Source organism: Pristis pectinata, chromosome 4 (assembly GCF_009764475.1).
Source record: "Pristis pectinata isolate sPriPec2 chromosome 4, sPriPec2.1.pri, whole genome shotgun sequence".
Taxonomy (NCBI): Eukaryota; Metazoa; Chordata; class Chondrichthyes; order Rhinopristiformes; family Pristidae; genus Pristis; species Pristis pectinata.
This window is the reverse complement of record NC_067408.1, coordinates 67,473,469-67,500,857: the sequence shown is the minus strand read 5'-3', so window position 1 is coordinate 67,500,857 and position 27,389 is coordinate 67,473,469. Positions and strand designations below refer to the sequence as shown.

General features: G+C 43.5%; 1 protein-coding gene across 1 annotated transcript in view; it reads right to left on the bottom strand.

Moving 5' to 3' along the window:
• The window catches only part of wwc3 (WWC family member 3), a 172,183-nt gene that overhangs the window by 16,153 nt on the left and 128,641 nt on the right, over positions 1-27,389 (bottom strand). Inside the window, exons 7-16 of the mRNA XM_052013860.1 lie at positions 27,226-27,372; positions 25,069-25,142; positions 18,536-18,778; positions 13,443-13,532; positions 11,588-12,141; positions 9,207-9,327; positions 7,967-8,044; positions 2,056-2,142; positions 1,399-1,591; positions 602-766 (exon numbers count right to left, since the gene is read on the bottom strand). Of these exons, the coding sequence (XP_051869820.1) occupies positions 602-766; positions 1,399-1,591; positions 2,056-2,142; positions 7,967-8,044; positions 9,207-9,327; positions 11,588-12,141; positions 13,443-13,532; positions 18,536-18,778; positions 25,069-25,142; positions 27,226-27,372 (1,752 nt within the window). The remainder of the gene's footprint in view (positions 1-601; positions 767-1,398; positions 1,592-2,055; positions 2,143-7,966; positions 8,045-9,206; positions 9,328-11,587; positions 12,142-13,442; positions 13,533-18,535; positions 18,779-25,068; positions 25,143-27,225; positions 27,373-27,389) is intronic.

Below are 27,389 nucleotides of genomic sequence, written 5' to 3'. Positions count from 1 at the left end.
GACCAAGGAGGTGTGACCATTTATCTGCATCAATTTTCACATGACCCAGTTCACACTGCAGTTTATGAACTATTGTTCCATGGTAGAAAACACAGCAACCAATGCACACAAGACAGCAAAAACCTGCAAGTGCCGACAGGGAACACTGAGAACATTTAGCCATCTGTGGAGAAAACTGTAGAGTTAACAGGGTCAGTTCTGAGGGGTAACTTTCTCACCCAAAGAGTGGTCAGAGTACAGAATGAACTGCCAGAGGAAGTGGTTGAGGGAGGTACGTTAACAACCTTTATAAGGTACTTGGACAGATACATGGATAGGAAAGGTTTAGAGGGATATGGGCCAAACTCGGGCAAATGGGACTACTTAGATGGGAATCTTGGTCAGCATGGACCAGTTGTGCTGAAGGGCCTATTTCCATGCTGTATCACTCTATGACTCTGTGAAAGGTCATAGACCTAAAACATTAAGTCCATTTCTCTCTCCATACATGCTGCCTGGCCTGCTGAGTGTTTCCAGCATTTTTAGTTTCTGTTACACACAGTTTGTACCTTGTAGGTTAGTGCATGGGCCCATGAACCAAATCCATTATGCTCAGTTATACCTTAGTCTGACTGTCAGTTGGATTTCCAACAGCTCCGGTGCTGCTGAATTGGCTGCTGTTCCGCTCAGGTTTTGCCCCCACACTACTGAAGACGAGCAGTTGATACCACTGAAACAACATTTCACTCGATCTTTCGAAGTCGGCTAGACTTATCTGAAGGGCTCCCTAGTCAAAAGAAAGACAGCAAAGGAGTTACAAAAACGTCAAGGTTTAAAAGCAACCTATTTCAGAGCCAGATACAACAGCTGTTTAATTCAGAAGTTGAATACCATCATGGACAAAGTACTTACATGACTGGGACTTTATCAACCAGTTCACCTCACCCTAGCTTACCATTCCTACAAGGTGCACTACCTACAGAGTGCACGGCAGCAAATCTCCAAGTCTTGGTCAGCAGCAACACTCCATCCCACACCTCCATCAGAAAGGAAGCACAAGGGCAGCAAGAATACAGGAATGTCATTACCTGCAAACTGCACACTACCCCGGCTTGTGCAGATCATTGCCATTGCTTTATCATTGCATACAATGTACAATACGGAACGAATTCACACCATAACTGTCAGCAGCAGTCAAATAATATCTGAATACAGTAACAGGACCGCATGTGGAAAGTATCTGCCTGGAGGAAGTGGCCTCTTAACCTACTCAAGTTCAAAGTTAGTTTGAGTCTGGACATCTGGTCTACACAAGTTCAATGTCAATACAAAACCACGATTATTTCACAGTGCTCATTCATGCTGCTCTGAACTTGCAGCATGAATGAGAATGTCAGACAGCTAGTAATCAGCACCTACCAACAGCTCCTCCTGTATCTGCTGGTCAATGGCACATACATCCAATTGCAGAGACTTCAGCTTTAACATACTGGGCGGAATTGATACTTGGAACGATTCATTGAATGTCATGAGTGGCTGGAACTCCAAGGCCTTGGAGCAGTAAGTAAATGTTGTGCCAGTGTCAAGTGGGAGCAGCGAAATCCTTATGTATCTGTAACAAGAACAAAATTCATACTTTTACATCGAGAGTTTCAAAGCCAGAATACTTCCCAACACCATTAACTGTTTCTCACCCTCTCTCTCTCCTTCATTTTCTCTCTCAAGACCCACAAAGCTTCGGTGATTTCCACTAACTCTGAATTTCTCTTTCCCAACACCAGCAATGAACTGGCATATTTCTGAACAGCCAAGGGACCAGAAGAGCCCAGAAAGCACAATGTATTGCAAGCCATGGCAACTAGTGCACTGTACAATCAGCCACTGAACCAAAGCAACCCTCCTCTTTGGTCACATGTCCTATTAGAATCCAGTTCAGATTTGTTTAAAACAGTGAACACAAAATCAACATTGGCTCTGGACTCCATAAACAGAATGGTCAGCTTTATAAAACACAACAGCAGCAATAAAACACAGACCTCCAGACTCACAGGTTTGTCGCGATAATTTTCAACTTACACTCTGTGCCCATCTTTCACATGTAGAGCAGCAAGATTCCTTATCTGTAGGACACGAATGATCAAGCTTTCATCACGGTCATCGTACCTGAAGATCCAAAGATTTTGTAAGTGTATTTGGCAAATCAGCGATTTGCATTTATATTGCACCTTTTGCAACTAATGGACTCAAAGAAGTGTTGTAATATAGAGCACTAATTTGTATATACGCCCCACAAACAATGTGATAATGACGAGAAAGGTTGAAAGGATACCGCAGAAGGAAGAAAGGTTGATTAGGATACCGCAGAGAACTTCTCACATAGAGTGGTACAGCACAGAAATGGGCTCTTCTGCCCACTGTGTCCATGCCAACCTTTTTACCTAGCTTCACTAATCCCATTTGCCCACATTAAGGCTTTATCTTTCTATGTCTCGCCTATTTAAGAGTCTGTCTAAATACCTCTTAAACATAGTAATTGTATCTGAATCCACTATCTCCTCTGGCAGCACGTTCCAGATATTAACTGTTCTGTGTGTTAAAATCTTACCCCTCAGATCCCCTTTAAAATTCCTTCCTCTCACTTTACACCTATCCTTTCTTGTTTTTGATACACCTATCACGGGAAAAAGATTTTGGCTATCTACCCTGCCTCTGATAATCTTACATCAGATCACCCCTCCTTCACTCCAGGGAAAACAAGCCCAACCTATCCAATCTCTCCCCATAATTAAAGTCCTCCAATCCAGGCAACATCCTGGTGAATCTACTCTGCACTCTCTCCAGCGCAACCGCATCTTGCCTATAGTGTGGCGTTAGGAAGTACACACAATCCTCCAAGAGTGGTCTAACCAGTGTTTTATAAAGTTGCAGCATAACAATCCAACTTTTATACTCTGTGCTCGACCCATGAAGGAAAGCATGACAGAAACAAAAGAACTGCAATAACTATCCTCCAGTCTCCTGGTACCTCACCTCGGCCAACAAAGATGCAAAAATCTCCATCAAGGCCCCAGCCATCTCCTCCCTCGTTTTCCCCAGCAGATCTCAATTGGACCCAGGGATTTATCTACCCTTATGTGTTCCAAGGCATCCAACACCAACACCTGCTTAATACTGACATGCTCCAGACTACCAACGTATCCTTCCCTGAATTCACCCTCCTCCACATCGTTCTCCTTGGTGAATACAAACAAGTAGAACTCATTTAGGCCGTCACCCATATCTCCTGGCTCTGCACATAGATTATCCCTTTGGCCTTTAGGGGGACTCACTCTTTCCCTGGCTACCCTCTTGCTTCAGATATAGAACATAGAACAGTACAGCACAGGAACAGGTCTTTCTGCCCATGATGTTGTGCCAAACGACTTAAGCTAATGATATCTAGTTCCTTCTGCCTGTAAATGGTCCATATCCCTCCATTCTCTGCCTATTCATGTGCCGGTCTAAGAGCCTCTGAAACACCTTAATCGTATATTTATAGAATGACTTGGGATGCTCCTTAATCTTACCTGCCAAGGAGATTTCATGACCTCTTTATGCCCTCATTTCTTTCTTCTCCTACATCCTCCTTACTCCTCAAGGGACTCATTTCATTGTAGTTGCCTATACTTGTCATGTGCTTCCTTCCTTTTTGTCCTGATCAAACCTTCAGTGACCTTTGTCACCCAAGGATCCCTAATCTTGCTCCTTTAAAATAGTTCCATTCCATCTTATGTTCATCCAAGAGGAAACATAGGGCTCCTGGTTTGTTCCTCATTTTTGGGATGTTAGTATCACTGCCAGGACCAGTATTCATTGCGCAAGCCTACCTCCTTTGAGACGGTGGTGGCAAACTACCTTCTTCTGAACAAAAGTTCCAGGATTTATGCCTATTGACCCTGAATGCAAAATGATATATTTTCAAGTGAGTAACTTAGAGGGGAGCTTGCAAGTGGTGGTGTTCCATGCTCTTGTTGCCCTTGACCTTGGAAGCAATAGAGCTTGTGGGTTTGGACAGTGCTGTGGAAGAAGTCTTGGTAGGTTGTGCAATGCATTTTGTGGGTGCTACGCACTGCTGATATGGCTAGTTGGTGATGAAGGTTTGAACGCACAGGGTGGAAGAAAGGGTGCCAGTCAAGCAGGCTGCTTTTTCCTGGATTGATTCACGGTTCCTGTGTTTTTTGGATCTGCATTCAACCAGCAAGTGGAGAGAACTCCATCATATTCCTCACTTGTTTCGTCCGAAATATAGATTTTTGGAGATAAAGGAATTATGAGAAATGGGGTTATTGGATGAAAGTGGCACTGAGGTAAAAGATCAGCCATGATCGTATTACATGCTGGGGTGGGAATGAGGGGCTGAATGATCCACTCCTGCTTCTATTTCTTATGTTTATATTTGAAGACGGCACCTGCAACAAGCTGTGGCCCCTCCTGAACTGGAGTGGACTGCATGCTCAATTCTCTGGAGTGGTAATTGAACCCACAATTTTCCCATCGTAGGCAAAATTGCTTCCCATTGGGCCAACGCCAACAGCTATATTTATACACAAAGAAACTGGTACATGAATGGATATTCCCAGGAAATAAACACTTGTTGAAAAACCCAAGCTACTTGCGCAGTAAAATATATACAAGTCAATTTAATACTCTCATAAAAAAATAAATTATGGACAGATTTCAATGCACTCAGCTCTGTTACAACCTGAAACACAAGTGCTGTTGTGCAAGTGGAATGGGGAGTTCTTCATTTGTTGTCCACAACAATGGAATTGCCTTTCACCCTGGGACCAAATCGTTACCTGGCTCCATCCCAAGAATAGAATGGTTTCTTTGATGCTGTGAATGCTGGGTAAAGAGCTCTCCATTGGCTGTCAGTAAAACAGCTATTTTTGAAAATAAGAACCTCTACAAAAAGGAAAATGACAGCTGATTGCAATCCCTCGAGGTTCACTGCCTTTGCTGAGATTCTGTAATCTAGCTTTGGGCTTCAGCAACATGATCAAACAAAGCTATTAAAGTGCTATACCAACATCTTCCTAAAAAGGGAAAATGGAAAAATTAGATTAATCCTGTCAATGCTATTAGATAATTTTTTAAAAAGTACAACTTATATATAGTTAGCTCATTGGGAATTTACTAGATTGATATTGCTGTTAAGTATGCCCAGTGGGTCTCCTCACCCCATTCCTCACTATCAAAAATGCTTTTGGAATGTAGGAGATGCCAACGAGGTGGGATCAATGGCAAGTCCCTAACTAGCTTGTGAAATGTGGATTTGGAGTCAGATGTTAGCTGAACCAATTAGAAATAGCTAGTTACTCTGTGAAGGTCATCACACCAGGTTCCCAAAAAATCACTTTAGCAGGAACTCGGCAGCGATTGAACCAACCACCTTCAGTGTTTGAAGAAAACAGGAGCTAGAGGAAGCCACTCAGATTTTTAAGCCTGCCCTGCTATATAATATGATCATGGTTGATCTGCCTCAGGCCTCATGTCCTCTTTTGTGCAGTTCTCCATTGCATTTAATTACTTAATCTTTCATACACTTAACTACTTCCTCTTTAAATACTCCCAGCAAACTAGCCTCTTCAACTCTCTGGGGTAGAGAACTTTCTCTGTGAGAAGTTCCTACGTACATCAGCTTTAAGTTACCTTGACCTTTGTTCAAGGAGGGAAATAGGGATAATCCTGGAAATTATAGACTGACGAGTCTCACGTCAGTGGCAGGGAAACAACTGGAGAGGATTCTTAGGGATAGGATTTATGAGCATTTTGGAAACCATGGCCTAATTAGGGACAGTCAACATGGCTTTGTGCAGGGCAGGTCACATCTTATTAACTTGATTGAGCTTTGTGAGGACGTGATGAGGTGATCAAGGAAGGTAGAGCAGTGGATGTTGTCTACATGGATTTTAGTTAGGCATTTGACAAGATCTTTCATGGGAGGGTCACCCAGAAGATTAAGATGCATGGGATCCATGGTGACTTGGCCGTTTGGATTCAGAATTGGCTTGCCCACAGAAGACAGAGGGTAGTGGTCAATGGATCTTATTCTGGCTGGAAGTCTGTGACTAATGGTGTTCCGCAGGATTCCATACTGGGATCTCTGCTGGTTGTGATCTATATAAATGACTTGGATGAAAACGTGGATGGGTGTGTTACTAAGTTTGCAGGTAACATCAGGATTGGTGGCATTGTGGATCGTGCAGAAGAAAGCCAAAGGATACAGCGAGATACAGATCAATTGCAGATATGGGTGGAGAAATGGCAGATGGAATTTAATCCGGGCAAGTACGAGGTGTTGCACTTTGGGAAATCAAATGTAAAGGGAAAATACCTTGTTAATGGCAGAACACTTAACAGCATTGATGTACGGAGGGATATTGGGGACTAAGTCCATAGCTCCCTGCAAGTGGCTGCACAAGTTGATAAGGTGGTAAAGAATGCACATGGCATGCTTGCCTTCATTAGTCAAGACAGTAAGTGCAACAGTCAGGAAGTTATATTGCAGCTTTATAAAAACTCTGGTTAGGCCCCATCTGCAGTATTATATTCAATTCTGGTTGCTCCATTATCGGAAGGATGTGGAACTTTGGAGAAGAGGTTTATCAGGATACTGCCTGGACTAGAGAGCAGGTGCTATAAGGAGAGGTTGGACAAAAGAAGATTGTTTTCCCTAGAGTGACAGAGGCTGAGGGGAGACCTGATAGAAGTTTAAGATTATGAGAGGTATAGATACAGCCAGTACCTTTATCCCCAGGGTTGAAATGTCTAATACTAGAAACCATGCCTTTAAGGTGAGAGGGGGAAAACTCAAAGGAGATGTGTGGGACAAGTTTTTTGTTTTAAACACAGAGAGTGGTGGGTGCCTGAAATACACTGCCAGTGGTGACGATGGTGGAGGCAGATATGATAAAGGCATTTAAGAGGCTCTTAGATAGGCACATGAATATGCAGAGAATGAGGGATATGGACCATGTGCAGGCAGAAAGAATTGGTTTAATTAGGTGTCATTGGCTTAATTAGTTCAGCACAACATCATGGGCCAAAGGGCCTGTTCCTGTGCTTTATTGTTCTATGTTCTATGAAACTACATCCCTCTGTTTGAGACTAGTGGAAACATCTTAACATCATACCCTCTCAGACTCATATATTTCTCAATAAGGTCAGCCCTATTGTTCAAAAAAACCCAAAGAATATAGATCTAATTTCCTTAGCTGCTAGTGATGAGAAAACACTTAATCACTTCTATTGCTCAAGATTTTTTCACATGAACTGCTCTCAAACTTTTATGTAATTTTTTCTGGCTGTCTGAAAATCAATCTTTTTTTAATTCATGATGTGGGCACCACTGGTATTTATTGGCCACCCCAGTCAGTGACACAGATGGGAAGTGTCAGGAGTCAATCATGGCTTCCTTAAAAGGCATTAATGAATCAGTTAGGTTTCTTAAAAAAAAACTTCTCAGCCTCAGGGTAACTTTTAATGATAGATGTCACTTCTAAATAGTTTAAATTGATTTCAAATCCCAAATCACCACATTGGGGCTTAAACTCTTGTTGCTTGAGTTTAATAGTATAGCAATACAGCCACTTTTCTACCATATCCCGACTTGGGCACTGCTGCTCTGTATTGTTCAGCACTTGTGTTTAAAGGACTTAAAAGTACTGCGCAGCCTATTACATTTATTCACTCAAGTTTCAATCACCCAGAGGTAGAACAGCCACTGATTTCTTTGTTTAAACATACTGCATGTACCATTTTACAAAGTTATTAAGCCACTTACTTAGGGTCAACTGTGATATTCCTGAGGAAGTGTCTATCAAAATACATAACCCATTAACAGAAAGTCCTTCCCCCGCCCAACAAGCTTCTTATAAAAAGACAGTGATCAAGGACTAGATTCTAAGGGAATCATCAAGGATGTCCACTATAGCTAGACACTTACACAAGTCCCATTTTTATCTGTGGCAAATCGAATGTGGTGGAACTATTATTGTACAGGGTTTCTTCTGTATCCTCAGGCCTGCAAATAAAAGCATTTGAACATTAATATACGTAATTATACAGCACAAAGTAAATTGTAATGACTCATAACAATAGTCTGTTTGCATTGTGAACAATTTTTTGATGATTTGCAGTGACCCCTAACTCAGTGGCAGAATTCTGACCATACATTAACCTAACCTGAACTTGTACACCCCTAATGAATCTCCTCTGGAACCACTGCTGCTCCAGGCAGCCTCCTCAGTCTAATGTTGTAGCTGAAATCTCCCAACTCTGGACCCAATCCAGTAAATCTTTTCTGACAATCTCCCAGAACTACAAAACCTTTCTAAAATGTGCTGAGGAAAATTGGACACATTGCCCAAGAATGGCCTGACCGGTGTTTTGTAAAAGCTCATAATGTTGCACAGCATTGGAAAAATGGGAATCTTTATCTGCCTTGAGACTAGAAGGAGGAGGTGGAGAGATAAAAGATTTTTATTACAACTCAGCGAGTTATCTTGGTCTTTGCACAGGATCTGCTTCACCAACATTCAAGAGCATGGGTGGAGATGATAGTATAAAAGTGGTGACTCCTGAAATTTGATCAGGTTTCACTAATATTCCACCAGAACTCCCAAAAAGGCAAGGAAACACAGATTCAGAGTGGGGAGGAGGGGGAGAGAAGGGAGGAGGAGGGGGAGAGAAGGGAGGAGGAGAGGAGAGAGAACGGGGAGTGGGAGGGAGAGAGAGAGAGAGAAGGGCCATGGGGTAGAGAGAGAAGTGGGTGTGAGGGGGAGAGAGAAAAGGGGGAGCATGGGGGTGAGATGGGGGAGAAAGGGGGAGTGGGGTAGAAAAGAAGGGGAGTTGGGGATGGAAAAAGAGAAGGGGGAGCAGGGTGAATGAGCAAAGGGAGAGCGGGGAGATAGAGAAGGGGAAGAGAGAGAAGGCAGAGTGGAGGGAGAGGGTAGGGGGAGCGGGGGGGAGGAAAGAGAGTGAAGGGGGGAGCTAGTGACATGTCAGGACGCAAGGCAGTTTTGAGAAATGTGAGAAGTTTCCTTGGTGAGATATCACAGGAAATTTATCACCATGGCTCTTCCATAAATAATCAAAATTCAGCATGAGACACTTGCAAAACACCAGCTGTATATACTTCTTCCAATCCTTTCCTATCACCCTGACTTTCAGATAAATATTATCACCTCTTATTTAATGCTTCAAAGACTCCACTGTCCGTAGCAAGAGAATCATCAGATAATCCTGTGGAGACTCTTCTCATTCTTCTGCCTGCTTTAGTGGCACTATCGGTGCGCAGAGTTACCACTGGAGTAGAGAGGAAACACAGCACGTTAATGCAGTCTCAGTGAAAACGCGTGACAGCACAGATCATTCTCGGTAGGTAATAAAGAAGCTACATCATCAGTGATGATATCATGGCTGAATGACACATGCAGCAGTTGGAATCCCATGCATCAATACAACATGTCTACATGGCCAACCTTAAATGTATTAACATGTCAATTACATGTACTTCATGGAGCATTACTGGAGAAACCATTAATTACATCTGGTACCGAGTAGGCAAAGAAAGAGTTAATGTTTCAAGTCCACTACTTTTCATCAATCAGTAACATTAACTCTTTTTCTTCCCATTCTGTACTGATTTGCCTGACCTACTGAGTATTTCTGGGGTTTTCAGTGTAATTCCTTGTGCACAACACTGGCAAGGAGTTCATTTCCAAGCTTCAGTCTGGCTGCTCTCAAATGGTTCACACCTCGGTCCTCCACTTGATCGCATTCACCAGCTGTCCCCTTCTGTGAGGAGCTGATCAAATCAGGCCTCACTGCTCACTGACTTATACAGGACATCACCACAAGGTGGCAACAAACTTGTAGGTACGACCACTCGTCAACACTGTAAAAGCTCAGTTATCTGGCATCCAGACCACAGGTGCTGGTTAATCGAATATGGCAGTTAACCTGACAATGTTGGCCGCAGATTCTCCCCCAGCAACATCCCACTGTGAGCCCCAGGGTCTCCCTCAGTAGTCTCCCACTGTCAACCAGGGTTCTCTCCCAACGGTGACCCAATATCTGCTCCAGGTGCTCTCTGTGGAATGCTGGTTTCTGGAGAGTTAATGATGTGCCGGATCACAGGGCCTGTACTGTACTTAGAATTTACAAATGCAACAAAACTGGTTTCAATGTTTTTTCTTGTGTACTTCCAGTCACAGAGACACATCTCCAAACGTGTCTGTTAATACTCTTTTCATTGACACGTTTGGAACATACATCTTGGCCATTTCCATGAAATACCTGAAGCAAAATACTGCAGATACTGGAAATCTGAAATAAAAAGCAGCCTTTCACTTTATTACTTCCAGTTTGGTAAACTGCATTAACATTCAGAGTGTGGTCTCCTACATAGAGGGCAAACCAAATGCAGACTGGGTGACCACCTTGAGGACATCTCTGTTCAGTCTGCAAAGGTGACTTCGAGCTTTCAGTTGCCTGCCACTTTAATTCTCCATCGCACTCTGACCTTGCAGATTTGGACCTCCTAGATTGTTCCAATGAAGCTCCATGCAAGTTCATGGAACACCACCTCATCTGAGCTGGCACACTGCAGTGTCCACAACCTCAGATAATCTGCTATTCCAGGCCAGGATGTCATTTCCAGAATTCTTTTTTTTCCTCTCTCCACTTCTGGCATTTCAATTTTCATTTGTCTCTTCCTATTTACACTTCATCCAGACATAGCTTGCCCTCCTTCTCCAAGCCAGAACCACCGTCATTTGTGTCCTTCAGTCTCCCCTGGTCTCCACCCAATCACACTCTGCCCCTCACCATTTTCTCTACAACTGACTGAGCTTAAACAACCTCTACTGCAAGCCAGTGATCCACAGCTGGATGCAAGGTCATCATCCCAAAACATTTACTCTGTTCCTCTCCACAGACAAGACCTGACTTGCAGAGTACTTCCAGCATGTTGTGTTTTTATTCCTTTTAAGACCTGCTATCCAGGGGCATATATGCAACAACTCAAGTTCAGTGTGATAACACAAGAAAGGCCCTTTGAGTAACCTGGAGTTGAAGAGATGTTGTCATGCAAGCAATATTAAATTTGCCACTCATTGTAGATCTGTTTTTCAGTTCTAATGGTCCAATATTGTCAACATACATTATTGCCCAAAGTCTTTAGAATCATAAAGCCGTATAGTTAACACTCCCCTGCTCCCACAAGCTATGGGACTGCAGCAATCAAGTTAGAAATACAACATCCATCTCTGCATTTTCTACTGAAAATCCCTGGAAGGAAGCCTGAGGTACTGGAATATTCCCTTTACCACCCACAGGGGGAAACTTTAATGTAGAAGAGATACTTTGTGTTGGGATGAGGGTAGAAGATCCAAAACAGCAGCTGTTAACTGGAAGGATTTCCTTCAACAAATAAGCCAATGTGTTGCCAATGAAGTATATCCTCATCCACTAAAAATACACTCAATATTCAAATAATTTTGACAAAGTCTAGTTTTAGACCAAAGCAATGAAGTTTAAAAGCAACTTAAAAATGTTACCTTACCCTGGACTGGTGGCCTCATTCTGGGGCCCAGCTCTTGTGATACCTTAATATCTCCCAGCGAACTTCCAGATGCAGCCTCCTGCAAATCTTGGCAAACAGCCTGGGCTTGTATTCGGAGATTGTTTGACTCTGATCTCCCAACCAGCTCCTCAAATTCCTCATTCATCTGGGCCAGTGGAGAATCACGAGAAGCAGACAGGTATGGGGTATCGAGTGGGGAGCTTGGAGGGGAGAGTGAAGACAGCGAAGACCTGGAGGAGAGTGATGCCAGGGACTGTGGGGGATCCAGAGATCTCCTTGGTTTACTCAAGTTAGACAGTCCAAAATGGTCGATGAATGAAGGATCCTTCGCTATTGTATCGAACGGAAGTAGATCAAACTGCAGATAGCATCCCACATCAAGTGAGGTGTCAGTCTCATATTGCGGAAGCCCGTATATATCAGTGAAGCTGACTGAGCTTAAAGAACCTCTGCTGGAAGCCAGTGATCCACAGCTAGATGCAAGTGAGCCTCTGCTACTGCCAGATGATACTGTGAGAGAACTAGCAGTTAAGCTGCAATATGAAGAATATAAATTTAGTTCTTAACGTGTGTTCAATGGATAATGATAATAATCTATTAACCATCCCCTTCCTCTGCTCCGGAACGCATGGGATTAGTCATTTGCATCAAAGTAGAAGCCATTTGATGCCAACTGTGCAGGATACTTCAGTTTTGAGAACAGATTAAGTGGAAGCTTTAACTAACATTGCAAGAATCAAACAGATGGGACGTGGAACTCGCCACATTTCTGCCTTCTTCTATTTATGGTTCTGCTCCCCATACAGCTACAGGTATTACCCAGTTGACCCAAACAGATCAGAACTGTGTGAGTGAAAGGGAGCCATGAGTACCACAAACCTGCCAGCAGTCTGAACCACTTCCTTGGCTGAAGTTGGAGAGCAATTAAGGTTCAACCACATTGTTGTGGGTCCGAATACACAAAGGCCAGGCCAGGTAAAGGGGGCACTAGGTATGCTTTGTTAGAAAATCCAACAGCTGTTATCGACTCCAGATTTGTATTTTACGCTTAAAACGACACCGGAGGCCATTCAGCCCATCGAGTCCATGCCAGTTCCCAGGGGAGTAGTCCCACTACAGTAAAACTGATAACCCGCTCTCCAATTGTTCCAAAAATCCCAATGGTTTGGCATTTGTCTCACAGGGTGCTGTATCCCACACTCCTTTTAAACTCATTGGGACCCCCTTTCCTGTACTCCTTTGAAATGCACTAGGTTCACTGGAAAATTTATAATACTACTGCGTACCATTTTAAAAAAAAGGGGTCAATAGGAATAACTTCCAATAGTCTGGAAAATCTGCCACTCTGGCACCCGTCCGAATGGTGCTGGAGAGCCATTCCAGTCTTATTCCCCTGTATCCCTGCAATTTAATCTTTCTCACACATGCCCATCAACTCCCCTTGAGTTTTTTTTTGCCATTACATTACAGTAATTAATTTACTGTAGCCAATTAAGCCTACCAACATGGCTCTGGGATTGGGAGGAACCCTAATTGGTAATGGAGAGAATGTGCAAGCTCTGCACAGATTGCACTGATTACAGGATCAAATTCAGATCCTAGTGGCAGTAACTGCTGCTCCACTGTGTCACCCATAATTTCCAGCTGTTAAATGGCTTCTCTATTTCATATTCTCTATCTATTCTTGACCACAACCAATACGCATGCACACAAAAGACATGGATAACATATGCATATACCTCACAGCACAATGAGAAATACCATGAACAGACTTGGTTTCTAAACAATACCATCCACAGTTTATCAAGCAATACTGCACAACATAACAGCTAACCTCTTCAGCTGGGAGTGCAAGTACGTGGTTAAACGTGTAGCTTCCTCCAGCTGCCTCAGCAGACAGCTTCTCTTTTCTTGCAATAGCATCCTACAAGAAAAGAATTAAAAAAATACACTGTGAAATTGAGTCTTAATGGCTTGGCACTTCAACATTGCTTCCCTGACCAAAAGTACATCCATCACACTTCCAGCGTTCCTGGTTTGTTTACAGAACATTCCATCTGTCCACGTGTCCCCCCGCCCCCCCCCCCCCCCCCCCAGAGGAGACAGAGATTTTAAAACCATGAGTCACACAGCATTAACCTTAAAGGGTGGTTAGGGGAGAGGATGTTTAGAATATGCTGATAAAGTAAGCTGGGAGAAGGTGTCTGTAGAACAGCGAGTCAAACACCCCATTTCTTATCAATCTTTTGAATATTTTGGCCAGATAGGAGTCACCAAGCCCACTGCCACAGACTAGGTTTGCATCATGTTGGAAGCTGAGAGGCGTGGGCAATGGAAGATTGCATGTAACTATATGATTTGCATATGCTCACACATGAAGCCTGCACTCAGCTCAAAGGCTGCTTGCCTACGGTCTCTCTGCAGGAGTCCACCACTAAATTACACAGCTACAACGTGCAACATCAAGATTGAAGTGAAACATCATGTGTGGACAGGCTGCCAAGATATAGAACACAATATGTAACACATGCACAAACTCATATTCCATGGTTCATATCTGATGCCATTAAATATCCCCAGATATCTGCAAGTTCACATTTTAGATTTCCCCAAGATGTAATCAAGTGAAAACATTTGCTATGATGATAGAATCTGATAGACATTTATAAGATTATGAGAGACATACATTGGGTAGACAGCTGGTAATTTTTTCCCAGGGTCGAAATATCTCATACTAGAGGCTATGCCTTTAAGGTGAGAGGTGGAAAATTCAAAGGAGATGTGTGGGACAAGTTTTTTGTTTTAAACACAGAGAGTGGTGGGTGCCTGAAGTACGCTGCCAGGGGTGGTGATGATGGAGGCAGATATGATAGAGTCATTTAAGAGGCTCTTAGATAGGCACATGAATATGCAGAGAATGAGGGATATGGACCATGTGCAGGCAGAAGGAATTGGTTTAATTAGGCATCATTTGCTTAATTAGTTCAGCACAACATCATGGGCCAAAGGGCCTATTCCTGTGCTTTACTGTTCTATAAAGCTACATTCCTTTGTTTGAGACCTTTGGAAACATCTGAACATCATACCCTCTCAGGATCATATACAGTATGTCTTAATAAGGTCAGCCCTATTTTTCAAAAAATCCAAAGAACACAGATCTAATTTCCTTAGCTGCTGGTGATGTTATTTGAGGAAACACTTAATAAATGTTATTTAATATACACTAATTATATATCCTGGAATTTCACTTACATTGCTCAAGATTTCTTCATCTGAAATGCTCTCAATTTTTTTTGTAATTTTTTTCTGACTGTCTAAAAATCAAATAGACTTTATTTTTAAATTCATCCAGAGATGGACATTGTGTAGGCAGAAGGATTTGTTTAGTTAGGCATTTAATTACTAGTTTAATTAGTTTGGCACAGCATCATGGGCTGAAGGGCCAGTTCCTGTGCTGTACTGTTCCATGTTCGATAAACCTGGAGTTGAAAACCAGAATCAAGATTGGACAGTATACCCTAGAACCATGCACCTAGCTGGGAATCCAGACGTCAAACATCATTTCTGATTGACAAACAAATAGTACACACGATTATTGGTTAAGAGATCCCATTATGTGGCCCCTCGACATATACTATTCCCACATGCGAACGGTGAGATTGCAAATTTAGGACAGAAGTTCCGCACTACCAAGTTAATACTTCAGCAGGGAAACAGTTTGCTCCTGAGGCCTTGTTGTTTCACAGTTGACATATGGCCTTCCCAATTTCTTGTTGGGTTTGGGTGGCAGTCAGGCTGGACCTTATACTCTACTGTGGGATGGAGCCAAGGACACTCCTGTCAAGGACAGAATCACTGTACAGGAATCAAGTTCACCTCCACTCTTGGCTCTCAGTTGGGTGGGCTGTTGGGGATTTGGGCCACAGATGACCTTCAGAGTAGTGAAGGGTCTGTACACAGTTTGATGGATCTCTTGCCCTCTTTCTGCATTCCATCTATTTTCTAGGTCATGAGTTTTCTGTTGGATCTCAACTCTGATGTGTCTGTCGAGCCATTTCTTTCCCTTTGAGCATGGTGGAGTTGTGCTTGTGGTTATTTACCTCCTGGCTCTCCTGATTATCCTCACCAAACTAGTCCTGGTATCTTCTGGTCGAGAAGCCAAGTCCAGCGTTAATTATGGTGAACAGCAGGACAATCCAGATGTGTGGACACTCTATGGCTCCCGAGAGTTGGGAGTTATCTGGCCGTCTGTGAGAATATCATCTCATTTATCACTTTCAGTCCATCCGTAGTCTTTGACCATTTGAGGATCAAGAGCTCAGACCTGGCACAAAGCTCATAGACTAACAGGCAGCCGCGATCCTTCAGCTTCCTGTCCCAGGCCAATGTTCCCTGAATCATGGTCCTAATTACACTCAGTCTGCTCTGTTGGGCTGGTCACGTCACTTGTACGACCAACACCAGACTCCTGAAGCAGACACTCTGCTCCCAGCTCGATCACAGTAAGAGATTACCAGGTGGACAGAGCAAATGTACAAACTTCTTGAGGGGTGGGTGCAGAGCTGACATCTTCTTTGGCTGGGGTGTACAGGAACAAGTATCACAGTCTCAAAATAAGGCGTTGGCCATTCAGAACTGAAAAAGACCCGCCACTGTAGAATTCTCTAACACAGAAAGTAGCTGAAGCCAAATCATTAAATATATTCAAGAATGAGTTAAATATTGTTCCTAGGGCTAGAGGGATCAAGGGATAAGGGGTGAAAACTGGAACAGGGTACTGAATTTGGATGATCAGCTGTGATCAAATCAGGATGGAAGGACTGGATGGTCCACTCCTGCTCCCACTTTCTACAAACTTTCTTCCCCTAAGGGCCGATGATTTTTTGTCCTTCACTACTTGAGAGGGTCCTGGATGCATTGATGCTGTACATACTCAGGACAAGGATCAACAAATTTTTAGATATTAAGGAAATTAGGCTTTTGAGGTTAATGCAGGAAAAGGGAGCTGGGGTCAAATTTCAGCCAAGACTTTATTGAACAGCAGAGCTGACACAAGGTGCTGAATGACCTACTCCTTTTATTTCTTATATCCTTTATGAACGATTGAAAGATTGTACCTTTCCCACCAACACGTGGGAACCCACAGCCTATAATGACTTGAAATGGAAAAGGTGTGTTTGTGATGGCACTGAGAACCTCGAGTCCATTCATTGTCACACAGAAGCTCATTGTAAATGGCAGAATAACATCACAAGTCACGTGGGTCCCACATTGTTCTCATCGACCATCCCAGAACCAGGGTGGGAGCAAGTAATCATCGACACTATCTCAGACACTTCCAAATGTTCACGTTTGCTCTTGTGTGCATGAGAACTTTCAGCAGTTTGTTATGTGCAAATGTGTTTTGATCACTGTGTGTGCTTTAGTCCCTTGGACAAAGTATTGTGTTGTTAAATGAATGAACACATGGAAGTACATTTATTGACATTGTGCAAATTTCTTCCACTAAAATTAGTATCTATAGATAAAACAGGACAATATAGTTTTCAGATTCCTCAAAGCCTTTTCAAAAATCTCTTGCAGAGACTGAGCAGAACAAACAACAGGCAGGTGTTAAATAAAACCATTTCATCAGATCAGTGACCCTGGCAACCTTTAAATGTCACCGTTGACTAGAACGATAGGGACAATCTGCTACATGCTAACTCTAACCCACCTCAGCTGTCACCAGCAAAGCCAGACAAGATTATCAGGATGCAACAGAAAATGGAAGGCGACAACTTGGATTTATTTAGTTCCTTTCACCATTCCATATCGTCCCAGAGCACTTTATTGAGAATGAAATTCACTAAAGTAATGCCACATTTGTAATGCAGTGAATGGGGCAGATGAAAAACACTATGATGCTGGAAAAACTCAGCAGAACAGGCAGCATCCATGGAGAAAAGCAGGCAGTCAATGTTGTTTCGGGTCAGGATCCTTCTTCAGGACTGAAGATAGGAAAAGGGGAAGCCCAATATATAGCAGGGAAAAGCAGAGCAGTGATAGGTGGACAAAAGAGGGGAGGCGGGGTGGGCACAAGGTGGTAATAGGTAGATGCAGATCAGAGATAGTGATAGGCAGGTGCGGGGGAGGAGGGGAGAGCAGATCCACCAGGGGGTAGGTCAAAGGTAAGGAGAGAAAGGAAAAAATGGGGGTATATAAAAAAAAAGAGAGACAGGCAAGGAGAGGGAAGAAGAGAAGAAGCATGTTGCGGGAGGGAAGGGGTTGTGAGGGAGGGGGGTGGGAATTACTTAAAGTGGGAGAATTCAATGCTCATGCTGTTAGGCTGCAAGCTTCCAAGATGGCAAATGAGGTGCTGTTCCTCCGGTTTGTGCTTGGAATTCCGCTGGCAATGGAGGAGGCCGAGGACTGACATATCAGTGATAGTGTGGGAGGGGGGAGTTGAAGTGACTGGCAAAGGGGCAATGGAGCAGATGACTTGCAAGTAGCAATCTCTCAAAATACTTACGTCTGATAATGGAATAAATTCTGGTTGGGACATCAGGAAAAACATCAACTTTGTATAGCACATTCCCCTTGTAGCCTAAGTTTTGTGCTCGAGTGGAATCGAAGCCACTACCTGATGATATATGTGGCAATGCTGCCACCCAACCAAGGACACAGAAGACAGTCTCCTGCATACGTGGAAACCATGGATCAAGCCAACACCCCTTTATATCACGTAACAGAGTGCACTGCAATGGAGGTCAATGCATGGCCCATAGGGAGAAGCATGAGATGCACCAGACAAAGATCAGGCCAGAACAATATGATGACCATTCAGCATCAGGTACCACTGCACAGTTTAACAAAGAACTTAAAGGTGCTTTAGATTATATTTGCTAGTTAAAAAATGCATTGCAAACAAACCAATGAAATGCAAACCTTTCAGCGAACTGCTGGCAGGGAATGGCTTGTGCACGGTGGATGTCGTCCTCCAGTCGCTGGCGCTCGGCCTCAAGCCGAGCTAGTTCCTCAGGCAGGCGCTTCTGTTGGCTGATGAGCTGCAGCTCCTGGAGCAGGGCCTCCTTCTCTCTGATCAGCTGGAGCCTGTCCCAATCGGCCTCGGCCCATCCTGGCCACGTCTCGTTGTCCAGCTGAGCAAGCTGCAGCTGGATACTGGAAACTCTGTGAAGGGGGCAGGTGGGGGGGAGAAAAGAGGGAGGACAACAGAATCACTACACCACCACGTACTTGGGGCCAATGCATCCTGACTGGTTCAGGAGCGTTAAGCAATTCTGCAGGCTTCAGAGGCCGGAAACATCATTAACCGGGAGCAAAAGCAAGGTAATTAACTGCTAACCCAATCATTACTGTCCTCACACCAGATCTTAATCCAGCATCATTTAGAATATTGTGTCCAGTTTAGCCCTCCTCAAAGGGTAGGTAGTACTGAAGCCTGGGAAAGGATTTGAGAGATGCAACTTATTATTTACACCCTTGTACAAAATCAAGACCTACTGCATTCAATACTGAATTTCAGCAGAAAATAGGATAGGCATTTGAAGCAGTGGCGAATTAGGGTCACTGGACTTGTCTCAGTCCTGAACCTTGCTGTGTTGCTTAAGGGATAACACAGTCCAAGGGCACTAACTTTATATGGCCAGTAGGTGGTGCCTACGTTTGTTTTGATTCTGGCAAATAATGCTCACATTTCTGCCAACACTAATCAGGAAGATTTATTACATTTATCGCCTTGAAACCTTTCGTCTAATGAGCCTTCCCCGTGATTACACAGTCGTATTTGAAACCAAACGTTGGCACATTACGTCAGGGCCACAAGATATGCTGGAAGGGCTGGAGGTCTGATACGAGTGCTGACTTTGTTACATACGTGCTCTGCAGAAATGGAACAAAAGTGCCAAGATGTTGCCTCTACAGCCAAGAGATATAGTAAGAGATATAGATAATGGACTGAATGTACTGAAGCTAAGTATGCCTGGGACGTCATCCTTGCCATAAATAAGTTGCAAAATCCCTCACTGTTATTTTCTCTTATTTCCTTACAACATAGGAGGCCATTTGACTCATCAAGTCTGTGCTGGCTCAGAGTCACTCCATCCATCATATTCCCCCACTTATTTCCCTCCAACCTATTCTCTTTCAAATGAATATCAACTCCCTCCAATTCTCCTGCAGGCCACCTACACTAGGGACAACTTACAGTAGATAATTAACCTACCAACCAGTACATCTTTGGGATGTGGGAGGAAACCCGAACACCCAGAGGAAACCCACGCAGTCACGGGGAACATGCAAATGTCACAAAGATTGAGCCAGGGTAACGAGCTGTGAGGCAGCAGCACCACATGCTGTGCCACTGTACATAATGAATACACATCCACTAGTCACATAATGAATACCAATATACCCACCCATTACACAATCTATGCAAAGACAGAATGAAGTGGATACAAGTGGCACCTTTCACAATTTTGTTGGTTCAAATTGCCCTATAATTGATGGGAGTGCTTCTTTTGGACTCAGTCACTATTGTAATACAGCAATATTCCCATAATATTAATTTCTCAATGCCTTCTGGGGATCTGAGACAGTTGATGAGATCTTAAGTCAAAAAATGGTGTGTTGATTAGTTTGCTCTTCGTTTTGACAATCCAACACGTTGGTTTTTGAGATCCTCAAAAGGAAACCAGCTTACTGTCCAGCGAGTCCCAGCACCCACACTAAACTGCACATTACTTAGAATTAACTTCCTACATTATGATAGTGACTACACTTCAAAAGTGACGATAAAGCACATCAGGATGCCCCAAGATTGTGAACAACGCTGTTTAAATTCAAGTCTTCAACCTGTATACTCAATACAGTTTCCAAATAGTTGTCAGATTTACGGGCTCTGCGGTTTTAGTATTTTCTCTGTTTCATGCATTACCTTCATATTAAGTATTGCCATCTTAAAAAAAATATTTCTTTGAAACAAAATCAAAATTCCAAACAAATGGACACCAGTCTACATCCCTCCTGACACACAGTACAGTTAAACCTTCAGAAGTTAATATGGCAAACCTACCAGGAAACCAAAAATTGCTTCTATCAGCTGAAGAGTTACAGGAATGATTTTTTTTGTGAAAGAATTAGTACAACGCAGCAAATTCTCTCACCCACAGAATGCTGGAACCAACTCAGAGGATTGATGCCAGCCACAGAGAGCTGAAGCAAGAAAAAAAACTGCATTGCATGTAAACACAAAGGCTCTTCAGTAATACCAACAAGCTGAGGACAGGAATGCATGATAAATGAAGAATGTGACCACAAAGATAACAGCTACGGCAATGCATTCAATACATTTAACCACACACAACATTGAAACTTCCCTCCAGCACAACGCCGCATCTTTTCAAAGCAGTTATCCAGGCAAGAGAAAGGGCAAACAGTTTGTCTTTTAACCCCACTGGGATATTCACCAAGATGCCAATCCCTAACTTGCTATAATTTGGTGAATTTGCTGAGTAATGACGATCATTACTAGGGAATGGAATCATTTTTCACACTGTACAGCACAGGCATGGCTCTGAGGGCAAGAGAGTTGGTCTATAAACCAAGCCTATGGAACAGCATTTATTTTGATGCTGTTGCTTTCTGGTTGAAGTGATTCATTCTTTTCTGGGATTTGGGTCCATTAGTATGTGGTGTCCTCTGCAGCTTTCCCCACACCAAAAAGACGAGCACCACATTCCCATCACCAGCACAGTCATTCCACCCAGGATCAACCCATTGGTGGCACAACGCCAAGGACAGCCACTGCCCCCAAGGAGAGCCACTGCCCCACGGCACCAAGGAGAGCCGGGTTCAATCCTCACCATGGATACTGTTTGCATGGAGCTTGCACATTATCCCCATGACTGCACAAGTTTCCTCCCACATCTCAAAGATGTGCAGGTCAGTAGATTAATTGACCACTGTAAATTGCCCCTAGGATTAGGTGAGTGGGAGAATCTGGAAGGAGTTGCTAAGAATGTGGAGGGAATAAAAAGTGGGATTAATGCAGGATTGGAGTAAATGTATGGTTGATGGTCGGCATGGACCCATTGGGCCAGTTTCCATGCTGCAAAGCTCTATAATTCTATTCAGCACTATTTCAGTAACAAATAGAAATCGAAATAGGTCATCCAAAGTATCCTGCTGCTTTTTAAGCAGGTGGGTGTAGACACTCACCAGTGCAACACTGAGCCTCGCAAGCCCAGGAAACTCCTGGCTTCAGATCCACACGGACAATGGATGACTCCCAAATCCAGCTCAGCTGAGATTGTCACAGAGTTCAATAGCCTGCAGGTACTCACCAACCTGATTCAGACCCAAATTTTGGTTACATGAGAAAACACACAGGCAGAAAGGTAAACTCTTGTTGCAGAAAGAGTCAGTGCCTTCAGTAGACTATGGAACACACACCACCCCTAAGAAAAAAGATGCCCCATAAGCTGATATAAAATTAGACCTTTGAGATGTGGCTTAGTACAATATGGAAAGGTCACATCAATATTTTCTCCCTATAAAAGGCACATAATTCAATGCTCAACCTTACTGCCTGCGGGAAGATCACGTAATCTGTTTAAATGTATTGAACTGGTATTCCATAAATTCTCCAACAAAATGATACAGGCACGGTGAAATTCAATTTAGTTAATATTGTTTGTTTCAGTGTTATGAAAGTGAAACATAACAACCAATTCCAGACTGTTTCATATTACTCCACAAAGTCTGACTGGACAGCTCTTGGAGTGATTCACTGCCATATGCCTGATATGATTTCTGTGTCATTCTACCGGAGATGAAGTCATGCCCATACAACAGTCTCTGAACGTTGCAGATGAAACTATACCATGGTGTCTCATGGTATAGCATGGGAACTATACCATGGTGCATGGTACCATGCAGCAGTCATCCATGAGCACTCTGGGGTAACTTCGCTTTTTAACTGCAGGAACCATGCAAGTCCAAACATAACTTCGAGCTTTGCATCTCCCACCCCCACAGAGAACCAACCCTACACTCTCTCTAATCTTGCCTCAGATCACCACTACTGCCTGAGGCCCAGACTTTGCCGAGACATAGCCCCTGCCTTCTGACCTCAATGCCCATGTCAGGTGCCTCCCCTCTCCCCATCCCTTAAGCCCCATGCTGGGCCCAACTGATACTGTCAGACAATCATACCACCAACAACACCCGCTACCTCCTGCCCCCATCCCACTCAAACCCCAGCCACAAACCTACTCGCCAACCTCCAGAGACCCTTACCCTGTGGCACCAGCCTCTCCATTAACCTTTTTCCCCACTCTATCATTATGGGAAGGTCCAAAGCCCTTTCACAAACTCTGCAATGATCAGCCAATGGAGACAATGTCCGTTGAAGGATCACTGCTTGGCCTACCTAGCACCACCATCTGGGCACATTAGCAACAACTCCCCAATGACATCAGAGGGGCAGAATAACTATTAAACACACTTCACTGATATCAACGATTAACAACATTGGCCTGGTGCCCTCACCAATAGGCCAACATGGTATATTTGTGATGCAGTCACTATCTAGGCCTGCATTTATTGCCCATCCCTAGCTGCCCCAAGGGGCAGATGGTGTTGGTTCTCCTTGAACCATGGGCAATGGGTATTGGTACGTCCTTGTCTAGTTCAGAGGGCAGTTAAGGGTCAACCATAATGGGTGTGACACCAGCCACTTGTAGGTGGGACCACCTTCCCAAATCTTCTCCATAGGATAATGTTAACCAAATGACAATTATTTCCTCAGGGATCTGAGGAAGGAACACAAGGTATATTCTGCATTAAAGACAAAACTTCTTTCCTAACTGGGGCTTCCCCCCGACTGTGGTCGAGAGAGTTCGCACCCGCATCTCTGCCATTTCCCGCACCTCTGCTCTCACTCCTACCCCTCCAAGACTCAACAGGGATAGGGTCCCCCTTGCCCTCACATTTCATCCTACTAGCCTAAGTATCCAACACATCATTCTCTGCCACTTACGCCATCTCCAACAGGACCCCACTACCAAGCATATCTTCCTCTCCCCACCCCTTTCTGCATTTCGCAGGGACCACTCTCTCCGCGACTCCCTCGTTCACTCCCCTCTCCCCACCCATCCGGCTCCCACCCCGGGGACTTTCCACTGCCCCTGCCATAGGTGCAACACCTGCTCCTACACCACCTCCATCCAGGAACCTAAACAGTCCTTTCAGGTGAGACAGAGGTTTACTTGCGCCTCCCTTAATATCACCTAATGCATTTGGTGCTCCAAGTGTGGCCTCCTCTACATTGGTGAGGCCAAACGCAGACTAGGTGACCATTTCGCAGAACACCTGCTCTCTGTCTGTAACCGCGATCTGCATCTCCCTGTTGCCAGTCACTTCAACTCCCTCTCCCACTCCATCACTGATATGTCAGTTCTCAGCCTCCTCCACTGCCAGGAGAATTCCAAGTGCAAACTGGAGGTACAGCACCTCATTTTCCATTTTGGAACCTTGCAGCCTAACAGCATGAACATTGAATTCTCCTACTTTAAGTAATCCCAGACCCCTTCCCCCCACCCCTGCAACCATGCTTTTTTTTTCTTCCCTTTCCTAGCCTCTCACTCTTTTCTCTACCCCCCTTTTTTTTCTCTCCTTACCTTTGACCCATCCCCCAGGGGATCTGCTCTCCCCTCCTCCCCCACACCTGCCTATCACTATCTCTTACCTGCATTTACCTATCACCACGTTGTGCCCACCCCACCTCCACTCTTTTGTCCATCTATGACTGCTCTGCTTTTCCCTCCTATATATTGGGCTTCCCCTTTTCCTATCTTCAGTCCTGAAGAAGGGTCCTGACCAGAAACGTTGACCACCTGCTTCCATGGATGCTGCCTGGCCTGCTGAGTTCCTCCGGCATCATAGTGCTTTTCATCTTCAATAGAAGATTTGTGCAGATTAACATTCGCCTGTTCTCATGGATAAGGGAGCAAGGAAACAATCTAAAATTAAGGTCCAGTGATGTAGTGGAATACCTCTGGAGTGAACTTTACTGCACAGCCTTGAGCTACATTCCCGAACAGATGCATGTGCTCTGAAGGCAAGAGTCACAGGAACTGCGAGAGGTATGTTGAGTACTTTCAACCAATATTCAATGTTCTAGGTTGGTCCTTTACAAGCTACAGGATGAAATGGTCATTTCTCTCTTTTGTCAGGGGTTTGCCTAGAATGCATTGTGACTAAGCTCAATGTACTAACTGCCATGCATTCGGCTGCACAGAACTAGAAAACCAACAAATATGCAGCAACATCTTTGTTAAAAACACAACTTAATAGAATAGTACATTAAGTAAATATGGTAAAAGAAGAAAAAGAAAGCATCGGGTGAGAATTGAGAGACAATAGGCAAAGGTCAGTCTGGAAGATATAATGTTACATACCTCTTCTTGGCTTCTTCATACTGCCAGCTAAGTCGAACTTTGTCAGCTAGCTTGGATCTCCCGCCACATGAAAACTGTAAAGAATACATTAATCAGGGCCAAGCATTGGTAAATCTAAGATCCATGGTCAAAGTGCCTCAAATGTAATTAATTATAACATGTCTGCCCTTCTGGGACCGCTTAGTTGAAAGAGCATTACCATTAACACACACACACACACACCTCCGCAGTTGCAAAACTGATCAATACATCGTCACAAGAAGCTACACTCTTCGCATTAATGCCTTGGTCTCAGAGTTCAGCTGTGGAGGGCACATCTTTTATATACAACAAAGACGATGAGCAACTTTTGGAAAGGATATCTTCCCTTCCTCAATGAGCAGCAGAATTTGAAACATCTGAGCCATATTCCACAGTTGAGCAGCTTGGTAAAGATCAATTTGCATTTTATTCACCAGTCACATATAGTCAACTATAGATACCACTATGGATTGCCAATCATTTACCCAGGCGTGAAGCACAATTCTTTTCCCATTTTAGAAAATTGGAAACTGAAATATAAAAATTGAGAAGACGCATAGGATGAAGCCCTCTACAATAACGAAAAACCTCACCCATCGAGTGCGTCAACAGATATTATTAGGCAGAGAATTAATGGTCAATGACTCAAGTAATATAATAATGAAAAAGATTATCATTATACCAGAACTCATTAAATGGGTTGGTAGAAGACAGCAAGTAGCACAGAACCAAACCACCAATAAAATCAGTCACCAAAATAAAATACATGTCTTCTACATATCATGAAATCTTTCAAAATAGACCAAATTGTTCCAAAAAAAAAATTGGCTTCTAAAGTAATCAAATGATAAATAAAACTTTGAGCAAATAAATTATCATTATGTCTGAACTCCGGTCCAGCAGTTCAAGAGAAATGATCAAGCAACACACTCCACTGTTAACTTACTAGTCTCTTCTAGACTTCACTTGTATTCCCTTCTGCAACAAGTCAGTCCTGACACCATCTAGTCAATGCTTCCTCGCCCTTCCTCAGCTTCTCGTTCCACGTACAGGACCATTAGAAAAGATCCAGCTGTTTGCACTCACGGAAAGGTATCCGATCAGCATTCAGTTCTTTGCTTTCACCATTCTTCCACTATTCTCCTTTCTTTGCACACTGATTACTCCCAAAATCCCCCTTAGCTACTGATGCTCAGCTGTTAGCATCCTTTTGACCATCAAATTCTGTTACAGTACAGATTTGTGTAATAACACAATGACACCCTTATTCCACAAACTCTTACCCTCATCTTTATGGAAGTCTAAGAATGATTTGGTATGTGGCCTAAGCTTCCATAGCATCAGAAAGTGTGAGTTTCTAAGAAGCCAACAAATTCAAGTTTTCTTTTGTGGGCTTCTTAAAAACTCACACTTTCTGATGCTATTCACCAAGCTGTGCAGGAGGTACAGAAGCTTGAAGTCCCACACCACCAGGTTCAAGAACAGCTACTACCCTTCAACTATTCGGTTCTTGAACCAACTGGCACAATGCTAATCACTACAGTTTAGCAAAACTATGACCACTTTGATCACCTTGCACTAAAATGGACTTTTTTTTTGTTCTAATTGTGTTCTTGTAATTATGCCCTTTCTTGACAGGCTCCCTTCCCCAGAAAGAAGTCAACCAGCCAGTGGGGCTTTTGCAACTTCACTGTTGGAATTTTATTTCCACATTTTTGAAGACTGGATTAAAATTCCCAAAAAATCCAGAGTGGGATCTGAACTGGTGTTTGCTGCATTATTATTGTCCAGGCCTCCAGAGTCCTACAGCAGTAACAACAATGGTATCATTCCCAGAAACTCTAGGCTTTGTAAATTTTAACAGATGTAAATTTTAACTTGTTTTATTCCAAAGTGGATTTTCCCAGGAAGGTGATGATGATGTATTATTAGACCATGCTCAGAGCAATTTATCCTAGGGCCAAATGAAAATGACATTAGCCGACCTGCCCCTGTGGTCAGGGAATTAGAAACACAGATTTTTAATTTTGCTTTCTGCGAGTGCATAAGCAGCATGGATTCTGTCAATGCAGACTGAAATCACAACACTGTTAGCCAAAGGGTTTATAAATAGGTCTAAGCATTTCAAAAACATACCTCTCCGATGATGTCAGTCTGTGAACCTGCTTCGCAGAACTGGCGTGATAAACAGTCAGAGGAGAGGCCTGCATTCGGCTGGAGGTCCTGCAGGGAGTTCTCAATGCAACAGCTACTCCTGAACTCATCTGTTAGCCTGGCCAGGCTCTAAAGAGCAGCACAAA